We start from the raw sequence: 13,753 nt of genomic DNA, 5'->3' as shown, positions 1-13,753 counted from the left end.
AATACTTTGGCCACCTCATGAGAAGAGAAGAATCCTTGGAAAAGACCCTGATGTTGGGAAAGATGGAGGGCACAAGGAGAAGGGGACGACAGAGGACGAGATGGTTGGACAGTGTTCTCGAAGCTACGAACATGAGTTTGACCAAACTGCGGGAGGCAGTGCAAGACAGGAGTGCCTGGCGTGCTATGGTCCATGGGGTCACGAAGAGTCGGACACGACTAAACGACTAAACAACAACAACGTTTAGCTTGGCAAATCTACATTTGATTAAAAAGCACATCAACTGCTTTTGGAAAACCAAATTATTTTAATTTTACCTTTTGAAAGTGTCAGGTAATGCTAAAAATAAATAGTATTAATAAATAAAAGTAAAAATATTAATATAAAATTACTGCAGTCATTTTTAATGATGTCCATGCCATCTTACAGTTTACTTACCAAGCAAAACTAAGCTATATTAATTTAACCAAGAAATCTCTTGAATTCCCAAATCATTACAACTTTGTTGTAAAAATCAGCGCACCCTACTGAACTTGTCCCTTCACTGTCCCCAACCCATGTGTTTCTTGTGCTCATTCATATTCTGCACCAAGCCCTGTTTTGCAAAGTGAACTGGGGGCCTCCCCCCCCCATCCTGCCAGCCTCATTCACGACTGGGGAAACCTGAGAAATTTCACATTTAAGACACGCCCACCAAATTCCTTTCAAGAAGAACAAGGATTTATTGAGGTCCAAGGTGAAAACTTGGTACTAAGCCAATTTTTATAAAAAGTTTATAAAAGGTCAAAACAGTGCAACCGGTGAGCAGGCAGACTTCACCGAGGGGGACCCTGGACGTTGTCCCCCTGCGAAGTCACGGAAGAGAATTGTAACCTGAGTTAGCCTGAGTTCCTGTCTCTCTCCCCCCCCCCCCCCGCGTCTTTGCAACACCCACGGGGTGGGGTGGGGAAGGGGGTGTCCTCGCACAACACACACACACAACGCACAGCGCCCCTCAGAGCTCCTCTGCCTGCCGCCTCTTCTCGAAGAATGCGCAGTAGGCCTCACGGACGCCGTGCGCCTCCCCAGCCCCTTCTTCCGCGTCCGAGAAGGCGTCTGCGTGGCCCTCCGCCGAGGGCAGGTCAGCGTAGTCCATGCCCTCCTCCCAACCCTCCTGCATGGCTTCGTTGCGGCTCTCGCAGATGTTGTGCAGGATGCAGCAGGCGACGATGACCAGCGGGACGTTCTTCTCCGCCACGTCTAGGCGCTTGAGGAGGCAGCGCCAGCGGCCCTTGAGCCGCTCAAAGGCGTAGGTGACGGCCCTGCGGCACTTGCCCAGCAACAGGTTGAAGTGGTGCCGAGGCCCCTCCGGGGTGTCTGTGTACGGCTTCATCAGCCACGGCCGCAGGGGGCAGGCAGGACCCCCCAGTAGGACGGGTCCCACGGCCACACCCTCGATCTCAGTGGTGGTCTGGGGGCCAAAGGTGCCCTTCTCCATGCGCTCAAAGAGCGGGGAGCCCCACGGCAGGCCCGAGTCCTGCAGGCCGCCTGACCAGCCGGCGTAGACATCCATGAAGCGCCCTGCGCTGTCGACCAGGGCCTGCAGCACCATGGAAACCAGCCCCTTGCCGTTGATGTAGGCCGACGCACCGTGGGGTGAGCACAGGATGGGGATGTGGGTCTCGTCCACGGCGCCAATGCAGTTGGGGAAGCCAAGCCGCTCAAAGCCCTCCATGACGGCCTGGGCATCCCCCAGCTGGACCACGTCCTGCAGCAGGACGTCGTGAATGGCCTCGCACACCTCCATGACAATGACTGAGGCGGTCGAGACGCCCACGCCAAACTGGTGGGCCACCGAGCGGTAGCTCTCCGAGGTGGCCAGCTTCCAGAGCGTGAGGGCCACGCGCTTGTCGACGGGGATGGCGGCCCGCATGTTGGTGTCCTCCCGCTGCAGCACGGGGCGCAGCCTCTCCACCAGCTCCAGCACCGCCTCCCGCGACATGCGGAAGTAGCGCACCCACTCGCCGTCCTCGGCTGGCCCGGCCACCAGGTTGTCCCACCAGTCCGTCTTCTGCGTCTTGCTCCACACTGTCCGGTCGTTGGGGCGGTAGCTGGCGCCCAGCAGCACCCGTGCCATGGCGGCCCGCTGCCTCCGGCGGCGCAAGCGGAGGTCGCGCATCCGCTTTGCAGAGGAGCTGGGGGCCTTCCCAGGGTGCCAGGCTGATGGGGGGGGGGTGGAAGGAAGAAAAAGAGAGGCATGAGTTGCTTTCTCAATATTTATAGTTCGGTTTCTGCAAAATAGCCCTGCCCCACATGGCAGAACGGGACGGGTGCAGGTGCCACAGAATACTCGCTCCACCTTTGTAAGAACTTGGATCTTTTAGTGTGGCAGAACTTTGGAACTCCCTGCCTATTGACACCAGGAAGGTGCTTTTGCCGGACTCTTATTTTATTTTTGCATTTTCTATTTTACACATACAAGTGAAATAAAAACAAACATATAATTCCCTTTGACTCCCCCCTCCCCCAATTGTGGATCTTAATATAATGATTTCCTCCTCTGCATCTCTTTCATAACTCTATTCTTATAAATTCTTTATAGTTCAATTTTTGTCAACCCTACCAATGTGTGTCATTGTTTACAATAGTTTTTCAAACTTTCCCCATTTATTAAATTATTTTCTAACAATTCCCTTTCAAACTGGGAGGTTTTATTTTAAAAAACCCTTCTTTTTGTACAACTCAAACACTTTATTAAGTTGGTGATATTGCAACAAAATGGGTACTAATTCCCTTATATCTTAAAACCTCCTTAATTTTAAACCTTGATCTACTTTTAATAATTCTTTATATGTTGTCCAATCATTTCTCGTATTCCTTTTTTTCACCAATATTGCTTCAAGTGGAGAGGGCCACCATGGTGTTTTGTGTTCTAATAATTTTTTGTATTTGTCCCATACTTCATACACCAGTTTTCTTATAACATGATTCAAAAAAGCTTTATGAACTTTAACCTTGTCATACCACAGATAGGCGTGCCAGCCAAATGTCCGTCAAGATCTAATATGGAACAGTTTTCCAATGACATCCACTCCTTTAACTGGCAAAGACAAGACACCTCAAAATATAATTTCAGATCTGGTAAGGAGAATCCAGCTCTTTCTTTGGCATACTTTATTATTGGTTTCTTCCCCTGCCAGATAAATCTAGTGATATTTTTCTGCCATTTTTAAAAGCATATTGTATTGGTGATCACTGATATTGTTTGAAACAGAAATAACATTTTTGTTAGCACATGCATTTTTATCGGATATCCCTCCCATAAGTGACAAGTTAACCACACTCCTAAATATTTAATTTTCTTTTCAATCATTAACCCTGTTGATAATTGTAGATAATTTTTTTAATCTGGTCGTTCATAATTTTTTAAATCTGGTCATTCATAATTTTTTTAATCTGGTTGTTCATATTTTGGGGGTGCCTGGTTTAGCGTATGATAGAAGTTTTCTAGTTGTTTAGTGGTCCTGTTTATATGATTCTGCAGTTTTTATATATTTTGCTTCTGTGCTCATTTCTACTACTTTGCTCTGGGATGGAAAACGCTCAATGAAGGTCAGGCTGTAAATACTGTGAAGGAATAAATAAGCCAATAAGCAGATACTCACGCTGGGCACTTCCTGGGGCTGCCACGCCAGTGGGGTTCTCCATAGTAGTCATGCTGGCGATTTCTGACCAGAGGCTGCTGGTGGCTGAAAGCCCATTGATGGGGCTCAGCACCATGTCCTGGCTCTGGCTGCGAGCAGCTGCCCGGCAGGACTCCATGGCGAGAGAGGCGTCTGGGTCCTGCGGCCGTAGGGAGAAGTCCGCCAGTCGCAGGGCAGGCGAGTCCTTGTCTTGCCCCTCCAGCGGACCACCAGGCAGCCCCACAGCGTTGCCCGGGGGGTCCTGGTCGGGGGGCGGCAGCTGGTAGCCAGGGAGGCTGGCCCCCTGGCGATACTGGCTTGTGAAGTGGCTCTGCAGGTGGAAGCCAGGGAGCGCCAGGGCATGGAGGTACGGATCCTGCTCCTGCAGCGCCAGGTCCTGCAAGTTGGGGTGCTGGGCGAGCAGGAAGGGGGCTTGCCCCTGGGGCTCCTCCCTGCGCCCCCTGCCCTTGCGCCCCCTCTGCTTGGTCCTGTTGACGCACACCTTGGGCACCACCAGCCCCCGGCTCATCAGCAGGAAGCGGTCCAGGAGGGCAAAGAAGGGCATGGTCTGCCGTGCCCGGTTGGAGTGCAGGTTGCCGTCCTGGATCTCCTTGAAGCCCCTGCGCAGGTCCTTGGCCCGCTGGCGGCACTGCTCCAGGTTGCGGTGGAAGCCCATCTTCCGCATCTTGTCCGACAGCCGCTTGTACTGCACCTCGTTGCGATAGTTGTCAAAAAGGGCCGTCTGGACGCGGTCGTCCCCCCACAGCTCCACAAAAGCCTTGGTCTCAGAGGTGGTCCAGTGGGCGGCCCGCTGGCGGACCTGCTCCATTGCGCGCTGGCGGCTGAGGGATGAAAAGGAGAGGGGGGCAGTGAGGCAGAATGGAGGGGTTGGAAGGGACCCCCGGGGTCATCCAGGCCAATCCGCAGCAATGGGGGAATCACAGCTAAGGCATCCCTGACAGGTGGCCATCCAACCTCTCTTGAAGATAGATAGATAGATGGATGATAGATACTTTATTGTCATTGTACATAGTACAACGAAATTGAATGCCATCCCATAAAAACAAAACAAAAACACAATTACACCCACACCCATCACAACTCCCCAAGATCATATTATTTAGTTACAGCATTTAAGATGGTTATAGCTCTTGGATAGAAGCTGTTTTTTAATCTATTCGTTCTTGATTTAATTGTTCTGTAACTCTTGTCTGAAGGCAATGGTGCAAAAAGACTATATCCAGGATGAGATGAATCCTGTAAAATATTATTTGGTTTTGTAAGGCAACAGGAATTGTATAGTTCTTCCAGAGATGGGAAAGACCTCCAAGGAAGGAGAGTCCACCATCTCATAAGGGAGACCCTTCTGCTGTGGCATAGATCTTACTGTCCGAAAGCTTATTCCTGATATTTAGTCAGAATACCCTTTCTTGTAACTTGAATCCATTGGTGTAAGGGATGGGCTTACAAGGAACCATAGCTGCCAAGTCTCCCGTATTCCCAGGAAAAACCCCGTTTTTCCAGCTGTCCCCAGCCGAAAAAACGATTTTTTTTGTTTCCCCCCGGTTTATTCTGGTGCAGCGGCCATTTTGGAACTGGGCACAGCAGCATCAAAAGTCACTTCTGAGCATGCTCCGCCCAGTTCCAAAATGGCCGCCGCGCTACTTCCGGTATGCTACTTCCGTCCGGTCCCTTATTTTTCAGAGAGGAACTTGGCAGGTATGCAAGGAACAGCCACCCCTCATCAAATCCAGCTCTTCGAATGGCTCGGACAACAGCGGAGGGACAGGAGACAGGAAGGAGGAAGTGAGAGGAGCGGGCCAGGGCTCAGAGCCCTACCTGCAGCCTGGGATACCAGCAAGGAAGGAGGGGCCGGCAGAGAGTTCCAGCGGGGAAACAGCAGAGGGGCGTCCTTTCAAATTCACCCCGGAACTGAGGCGATCAGCGGCTCGCAAATGCAGGGGGAGGAGATTTGGGGTCCCCAAACTACCCTGCTGGGGGAGGAGCCGAAAAGCGCCATTGGGAGAATCTGATCGTACTGAGTAGACATGTTTTCGAGGAAGCTCTTGCATTGTAAATAGCTTTCACAATAAAAGTACTAAAGACAAGATGGTTTGGAGTGTCGTTGCTCGAGGGTAGCCAGCAACCTCCCTGACATTTGGTTTGGATCCTGCCCTCCAGAGCAGGAGAAAACAAGCTTGCTCCTTCTTCCCTGTGACAGCCGTGGAGATATTTGAATATGGCTCTCCCTTGGGTCCCTCTCACTCCTCTCCTCTCACTCCTCTTTTCCAGGCTAATCTTCCCGTCTCCTTCAATTGCTCTTCATAAGGCTTGGCTTCTAGACCCCTGATCGTCTTGGTTTCCCTGCTCTGCCCACCTTCCAGCTTGTGAACATCCTTCTTAAATTGTGGAGCCCAGAAAGGGACACAGTGTTCCAGGTGTTTGTCTGACCAAGGCAGAAGAGAGCCGGACTATGACTTCCCTTCTATGATACAGGTAGGTAGCCGTGTTGGTCTGAGTCGAAGCAAAATAAAAAAATTCCTTCAGTAGCACCTTAAAGACCAACTAAGTTTATATTTTGGTATGAGCTTTCGTGTGCATGCACACTTCTTGGTATCTGAAGAAGTGTGCATGCACACGAAAGCTCATACCAAAATATAAACTTAGTTGGTCTTTAAGGTACTACTGAAGGAATTTTTTTATTTCCCTTCTATGACTTCAAGAAGGATACTGACAAGCTGGAACGTGTCCAGAGGAGGGCAACGAAAATGGTCAAAGGCCTGGAAACGATGCCTTATGAGGAACGGCTTAGGGAGCTGGGTATGTTTAGCCTGGAGAAGAGAAGGTTAAGGGGTGATATGGTAGCCATGTTCAAATATATGAAAGGATGTCATATGGAGGAGGGAGAAAGGTTGTTTTCTGCTGCTCCAGAGAACCGGACACGGAGCAATGGATTCAAGCTACAAGAAAGAAGATTCCACCTAAACATTAGGAAGAACTTCCTGACAGTAAGAGCTGTTCGGCAGTGGAATTTGCTGCCAAGAAGTGTGGTGGAGTCTCCTTCTTTGGAGGTCTTTAAGCAGAGGCTTGACAGGCACATGTCAAGAATGCTTTGATGGTGTTTCCTGCTCGGCAGGGGGTTGGACTGGATGGCCCTTGGGGGTCTCTTCCAACTCTAGGATTCTATTATCTGGACACTAGACTTCTGTGGATGCAGCCTAGAATAGCATTCGCTTTTTCCTATTGCTGCTGCATCACACTGTTGACTCATGTTCAGCTTGTGGTCCACCAAGACCCCTAGGATCCTTCTCACATGCGCTGCTAGTAAGCCAGGCATCCCCCATCCTAGATTTGTGCATCTGATTCTTCCTGCCTAATTGCAGAACCTGACATTTGTTGCTTTGGAAATTCAATCTTGTTAGTTTTGGCCCTTGGATGGTGGAAGGCTGGGAAGAGAATGACCAAAGGCCAGGAGCTTTTTATTTTAAAAACCCACAAGATGAATTTCTCAGGTCAAGGATGCCTGGAGGTGACCCCTGACTCTGGAGGATCCATTCCCGCAAATCCCAGACTCCTCACCTGTAGAAGGTGGCATCCAGCTCCCCAAAGGGAGGGCAGCCCTCCTGTGCCTCTGGCTTCTGGTCTCTGGCCAGGAGGGCGGCGATCTTGCAGCTGCAGCCAAAGCACTTGAAAAGCTTCCCCAGGGCCAGCTGGGCGTGGATCCGGCCTGCCTCCTGCTCCTCGTAGACAAAGGTGCTCTTGCAGTCGATGCAGGTGAAGACTCGCTCCAGGCCGTGGGTGCTCTGGTGGGCCGCCAGGCTGCTGTCACTGCCAAAGAACTTTCCGCATTGCGGGCAAGGCAGCGCTCGCTCGCCAAAGTGGGTGCGCAGGACGTGGGAAATCAGGGCGTCCCGGTCGGGGAAACTGGAGCCGCAGTCCTTGCAGTGGTGGGTGGCTGGCCCCTGGGGGTCCCCCCGCTGCTCCTCGCACTTGATGTGGGGCTTGGTGTCAGCTGGGGAAGGAGGACAGAGGAGAAAGGGCAGGTCAATACAGGTGAGAGACCAGAGGGCCAGCCATGCCCCTGCCTTGCCCCCACCCTGCCTGGGACCCTCCAAGCCAGGAGCTGCTCTTGAAGGACTTTAAGGGAAGGAAAACAGATGTCTTTGAATACTTTTGAAACAAGATTTAGTTTGATTTCTGTTGTGTTTGCATTCTCTGCTTTGCCCCAGGGTGTCGTTTTAGGCCAATAGGTGCCATATAAATGAATAGTGACACGGCATGACGTCTATATGCCAGGGCTAGGAAAGAGGGTGCACTCCAAGCTGGGAAGCTCAAGGTTCTTCAGCAAAAAAGCAGGTGGCTGGGGGAAGAAATAAAAGGTCGCCAAGGCAACCTTCTTCTGGATGTGATGGCCTTTGCAGGTCCCCCAGTGACTCTGCCCATTTCGGACCACCCCATTTCAAATCACAAAGGGGCACAAACAGCCTTGCTCCGGAGGGAGGCAGAGACCCTCTGTGTCCCTGGAGAAACTCACCTGCAACTCAAGTAGCCCCCCCCCATTTGCAGAGAGCTCCCCTTTGTGCTCCCGTGCCCCTTCCCCCACCCCTCAGGTTCCCTTTCTGGCCAGCCTGATTCGCCCAGAGCCACTCCTTCCCAGGAGGGCAGGAAAACACCCCCAGGGTGGGTGGAGAGGGAGCACATGCCCCAGACCATCCAGCTGCATACCTCTAGCCCAGGGTGGCCTGCACTGACCGGCAGCAATGGCTCTCCAGGGTCTCAGCAGGGTCTTTCTCCCAGCCCTCCCTGGAGATGCCAGCGGGACTTGAACCCGGGACCTTCTTCCTGCAAGGCAGGGCCTCTGCCACTAAGCCTTCTGGCGCCACTCACCCAGAGCGTCCCTCTTGGCTTTTTCTGTCGGAGTCTTGCTGCAGGGATGCTCCCCACCTGGTCCTCTCCTGACCTCCAGCTGCCCCTTAGCCCCAGAACCTGCCCCCAGAAGAGAGAGTGGGAGAGAGAAGGAGAAGGGAACCTTAGAAGGTAGAGTCAAATTGCACCTACCTGTTTGTAAGGAAAAGGGATGGAAAGAGAATTCCTAGAGCTACTATTAGTGTCCCTTAACAACTTGGGACCCGTCTCCCTAGGAGATCGTCTGACCCCACAGGTGTCACTTGACCGCTTTGATCAGAGGAACGGGCACAGCTCCAGGTGCCACCTAAGACCTGTTCCACATCTGTAAGAACTTGGTTGTTTAGTGCGGCAGCAGCTGCCCTTTGGAACTCCCTGCCTATTGACACTGGGCAGGTACTCGCCTTCCCCCCTTTCAGAACCTGCTAAAAAACATTCCTGTTTAGACAAGCCAACCAGGTGCTTAGAATGCTGGCGCGAGTTTTAATTCTGCTTTTTAGTTTGGTGTTATTTTTCCTCTTCAAAAGTCTTAAATTGTTGTTAATTTTTCTTCACGATCATTTGATGGGCTTATCTTTTTTGTAAACTGCCTTGAAGTTTGTTTGCTTGCTTACAATCCAGCTGTGTCTAAATTTAAGGCTGGAGGAGGGAACCCCCAAGGTCTCCGGGGGAAGGGACTGCCTTTGCCGCTGCCACCCAGGGGGAGAGAGGGAGGGGGCTGGGGGCGAGTCCTGCCGCAGCCAGAGCCACCGTGTGTGTGTGTGTGTGTGTGTGTGTGTGTGTGTAAGGGAAGCAGGAGAGAGTCATCCCCAAGGCACACAGGACAGGCCACTGTGCTTGGAGGGAAGCCCTAACTCTCTGACGGAGCACTTACTCTGTGTGTAGAAATTCCCCTGAGCCTGAAAGCCTGGAGAGGCCTTGCCGGTGCCATTTGGGTGTACAGTATGTGCAAAATGGCCCTAGCTGCTGGGTCTGGCTCTTGGCTGGTTTGTCTTCAGGATGCTGGCTGCGGGGCCCTGTCTGAAGCAGCTCAAGGCCCCAGGCCTCTGGCATGATTTGTCCTCCCTCCCTTTCTGCCAAGGAGTTTAGCCTGGAGAAGAGAAGGTTAAGGGGTGATATGCTAGCCATGTTCAAATATATAAAAGGATGTTATATAGAGGAGGGAGAAAGGTTGTTTTCTGCTGCTCCAGAGAAGCGGACACGGAGCAATGGATTCAAACTACAAGAAAGAAGATTCCACCTCAACATTAGGAAGAACTTCCTGACAGTCAGAGCTGTTCGACAGTGGAATTTGCTACCAAGGAGTGTGGTGGAGTCTCCTTCTTTGGAGGTCTTTAAGCAGAGGCTTGACAGGCATATGTCAAGAATGCTTTGATGGTGTTTCCTGCTTGGCAGGGGGTTGGACTGGATGGCCCTTGTGGTCTCTTCCAACTCTAGGATTCTATGATTCTATGAACTTCCTGACAGTAAGAGCTGTTCGACAGTGGAATTTGCTGCCAAGGAGTGTGGCGGAGTCTCCTTCTCTGGAGGTCTTTAAGCAGAGGCTTGACAGGCATATGTCAAGAATGCTTTGATGGTGTTTCCTGCTTGGCAGGGGGTTGGACTGGATGGCCCTTGTGGTCTCTTCCAACTCTAGGATTCTATGATTCTATGAACTTCCTGACAGTAAGAGCTGTTCGACAGTGGAATTTGCTGCCAAGGAGTGTGGTGGAGTCTCCTTCTTTGGAGGTCTTTAAGCAGAGGCTTGACAGGCATATGTCAAGAATGCTTTGATGGTGTTTCCTGCTCGGCAGGAGGTTGGACTGGATGGCCTTTGTGGTCTCTTCCAACTCTAGGATTCTATGATTCTAAGAATGTGTGTATGTGCATTGGCAGGTCTAAAGCCCCAGCACCTCTCAACTCGATGCCCCTCGTGGGTTTGAGTTGTCCTGAGGCAATAAACTGTTCCCGCAGAATTTGCAAGGAGGTTTCTACACCATAAATGCTGGGAAAGGCTGACAACGGCAAGGAGGAGGAAACTCCGAAGCTCAGCTGGACGTCACTGATGGTCACAGCAGGATGGGCACAAGAGCAAAACGCTGCCAGGGATTGCTGCCAGCCAGTGTAGGCAATCCTGAGCTCCACAGACCAACATCGAGCAGCTTCCTCTGCTCCCTGCTCGCCTTGGATAAGAAGCCACACCTCAGGGGTGGTGTAACCCTGGGGGTAAGACACCCCCAGACTCCTGCCTGTCAAGGGGTTTCTCCTGTGGATGCACAAAGGAGACAGGAGCTCCAGAAAAGGATTCCCACTCACTGCTCTCCATAGCCAGCCCAGAGCAGCCAACCCACATGCGCACCAGGTCACCAACTGATGCCAACTGAGAGGCATCGGGTTCAGCAGTGGCCGCATTTGCTGCTCACAAAGTTGTAGGGTTTGAAGGGACCCCCAAGGGTCATCTAGCCCAACCCCCTTAAAGGCAGGACTCAGTCAGTACCTTCGCCCCTCGAGGGGCCTCACTCACCTGGGCTGGGCACTCGGGGAGCCTCTTCCTGCTTTTCCTCCATGGGGGCCTCGGAAGGAGGGGCCTCCCCTCGCTCTATCCGGCCCAAGACCTCTGGCTGGGGGACACGAGCAGGTGCTGCATGCGAGGGAGAGAAAGTGGAAAAGTCACCACCTGCGGGAAAGACTTGGGCCCAAGGGTGTGCCAAGGGCCTGAAGGGGGCAGATGGGGGGTGGATGTGGCATGTCTGGAGGAGCAAGGAAGCAGCGAGAGGGCCTCTAACTGGTTTCCCCATGGCAATGGTCAGAGATTTGCCTCAGGCCTTCCTGGCCACGGAAAAAGAGTTTGGACGTAGAAGCATCGTCGGAAGGGATCGCCAAGGGGCATCTAGTCCGCTGCCACCCTGAGAGGGGACTTTTGCCAAAAAGGAGGAAGAGGAGCCTGGTGGCCGGATGAGAGCAGGGCCAAATCCAGCCCAGCCCCCTGGGTCTTGGAGAGCAGGGCCCAGCCAGGTGCCCTCTCTGGAACTCACAGGAAGACTGCGGCAGAACATGGAGGCTCCACCTAATGGTCCCGGCTAGGGGGGACCATGTGCCTCACCCCCCTTGGAAGCCCATGTCAAGCCAGGCTTAGCTAGGAGAGGCCTCAGGAAGAGGCTGGACCTTGTGGAGGTGGAAGGGCCTGAAGGGAGGACAAAGAGCCTTCAGCTGGCGATGGGGGGGGGGGGTAAAGCCAGAACTTCAAGGGATCCAGTGGATCACCGGTGAAGCTTGCCTGATTTGACTTGAAGGCTCCGCCATCACCCCCACCCCACCCGAGAGAGCCGCTGCCTCCCCTTCCGGGGTGTCTCGGGGCCAGCGGCTGCGACCCCCCCTCCCCCAGGGGGCTTTCGGAGGGGGACCCTCACCCAGCGAGGCCACCAGGGCGTGGTTCTCCTTCATCACACCCCAGTACAGGTCCTTCTGCCACGCCATCAGCTGGGCCCACTCTTCAGGCGAGAAGTAGACAGCCACGTCCTCAAACGTCACCTGGAAGGAAAGCAGGCCGGATCCTGCTCGGTGTCAGGGGAGCTAGCACCCTCTGCCCACCCTCTGAAAATAAGCCTCTTCCAGAGAAGTGGGGGGGGAGAATGTGGCAGCTCAGAGCTTGGGCTGAGCACCCCCAAACATCAGGAGTGAGGCAGAAGGCACTGAGAGAGGGGTCCCTCCCCAGGGGAGGACAGCCAAGGCCCGTCTGCTGCAGGGGGCTGGGGCAGATCTCCCACAAAGACCCCACACCAAGAGGGGAGGGTGCCGTGCACAAAAAGAGAAAGGCCGTCTGGCACAGAGAAGTCCCACCCACCCTGCGGGAGAGGAGGAAGCGCCCTGCGTCCCCAGCAGTGACTCCCGCTCGGCCCTGCCCTGGACGTAAGAGCAGGAGACGGGGCTGCAGGATCAGGCCAAAGGGAGCCCCTCTAGCCAGCCTCCTGTTCTCAGCAGGAAAAACTCCCCAAAGAACCTAGGAGTCCAGATAGACTGCCTCTGGACCTGGAGGCTCCATAAGAATAGAGGAAGAGCCCACAAGAGTCTCCTCCTCCCCCCCAGTGGCGTCCAGCAACTGGCAAGGGACATTCCCCTCTTGCTTCTTCCCCCTCCCTCCTGCCAAGGACCCCACGGCCCACTCCCTCGGCTCACCTGAGCGGCCCGTGGGGGGCTCTTGGCCGGCGGCTCCTGCTCCAGGAGCTCCAGGACTCGCTGGTGCCAGCACTCCCAGGTGCAGAGGCCCTGCCAGGCGCCAGGTGGATCTGGAGGGCGGGGGGACATCCAGGGGGGGCCTTGGCAGCCTAGAGAGCAAGCGGAGAGAGGGTTGACATATTTCAGAAAGTGAAAATCTGGACAAAACAGTTGTTGACCTTTTTTGTGCAAAACCAACACTGCCAACATTGGATTGCCCTGGACATTTCCCTGATTTTTGCCCAGACACAGCTTGCGATTGCAGTATTCTGGATTTGTCCAGGAAATTCCAGATGTATAGCAACCCAAAGTGGAGAGACAGGGCTGCTCTGAGGAGTCATTTCTTCCGTAAGATTTTCAGTTAAAAAGGAAGAACCTCCAAGTGTTTGACCAAAAAAAGAGATAAAACAAGACTTTACTAGTAAGAGGAACTCATAACAAACATCCGAGACTTTGGAAAAGCTAAAACAACAGACGCAGAGCAGATTAAATCTCCCATCAGCTTCCTGAACATCTGGGCAGGCTTCTCTAAAACAGGGGTGTTTTTTCGCAGGTGCCGAAAGGAGCGCAGCGAAAGCGCTTGCTGGAAGTCAACAGGCAGGGAGTTCCAAAGTGTAAAAGATCCACACGACAAGACCGAGCTCTTACAATGGCAGAGCAGGCATAATGTGGCTCTGCAGTGGAGGCAGGGCTGCCAAATGGGGCTCCGGCAGGGAAGCACTGCTCCAAGATGCTGCCATTTCGTTCATTTATTTATTTCATAAAAATTACACACTGCTTTATTGTAAAAAAAAACAAAAACAAAACAAAACCCTCAGAATGCATATTTTATATTTGATGTTTTATTTTGGAACATTTTAATGCAAGTTGTAAACCATTTTGAAGGTTTTTTGTCACAAATAAAAAGTGCTTATATAGCCGTACCTTGATTTTCCAACAGCTTAGTTCTTGAACGTTTTGGCTCCCGAACGCCGCAAACCTGGAAGTGACTG

General features: G+C 52.7%; 1 protein-coding gene across 2 annotated transcripts; it reads right to left on the bottom strand.

The window, feature by feature from the left end:
* Positions 1 to 702: 702 nt before the first annotated feature.
* Positions 703 to 12,919, bottom strand: LOC118092265 (uncharacterized). Of its 2 annotated transcripts, XM_035130139.2 has the most exons (7): positions 12,723 to 12,919; positions 11,957 to 12,077; positions 11,071 to 11,187; positions 8,550 to 8,648; positions 7,242 to 7,674; positions 3,645 to 4,504; positions 703 to 2,199 (listed from the first exon to the last, which is right to left on the bottom strand). In XM_035130139.2, exons 1-7 carry the CDS (start codon positions 12,849 to 12,851, stop codon positions 995 to 997), a joined length of 2,964 nt encoding a protein of 987 aa, XP_034986030.2. In that variant the 5' UTR covers positions 12,852 to 12,919; the 3' UTR covers positions 703 to 994. The 2 variants fall into 2 exon arrangements, with proteins under 2 accessions (XP_034986030.2, XP_034986033.2); XM_035130142.2 differs by lacking the exon at positions 8,550 to 8,648.
* Positions 12,920 to 13,753: the final 834 nt, after the last annotated feature.

Source organism: Zootoca vivipara, chromosome 12, assembly GCF_963506605.1.
Source record: "Zootoca vivipara chromosome 12, rZooViv1.1, whole genome shotgun sequence".
NCBI classification, from domain to species: Eukaryota; Metazoa; Chordata; class Lepidosauria; order Squamata; family Lacertidae; genus Zootoca; species Zootoca vivipara.
This window is presented reverse-complemented; position numbering and strand designations above follow the sequence as displayed.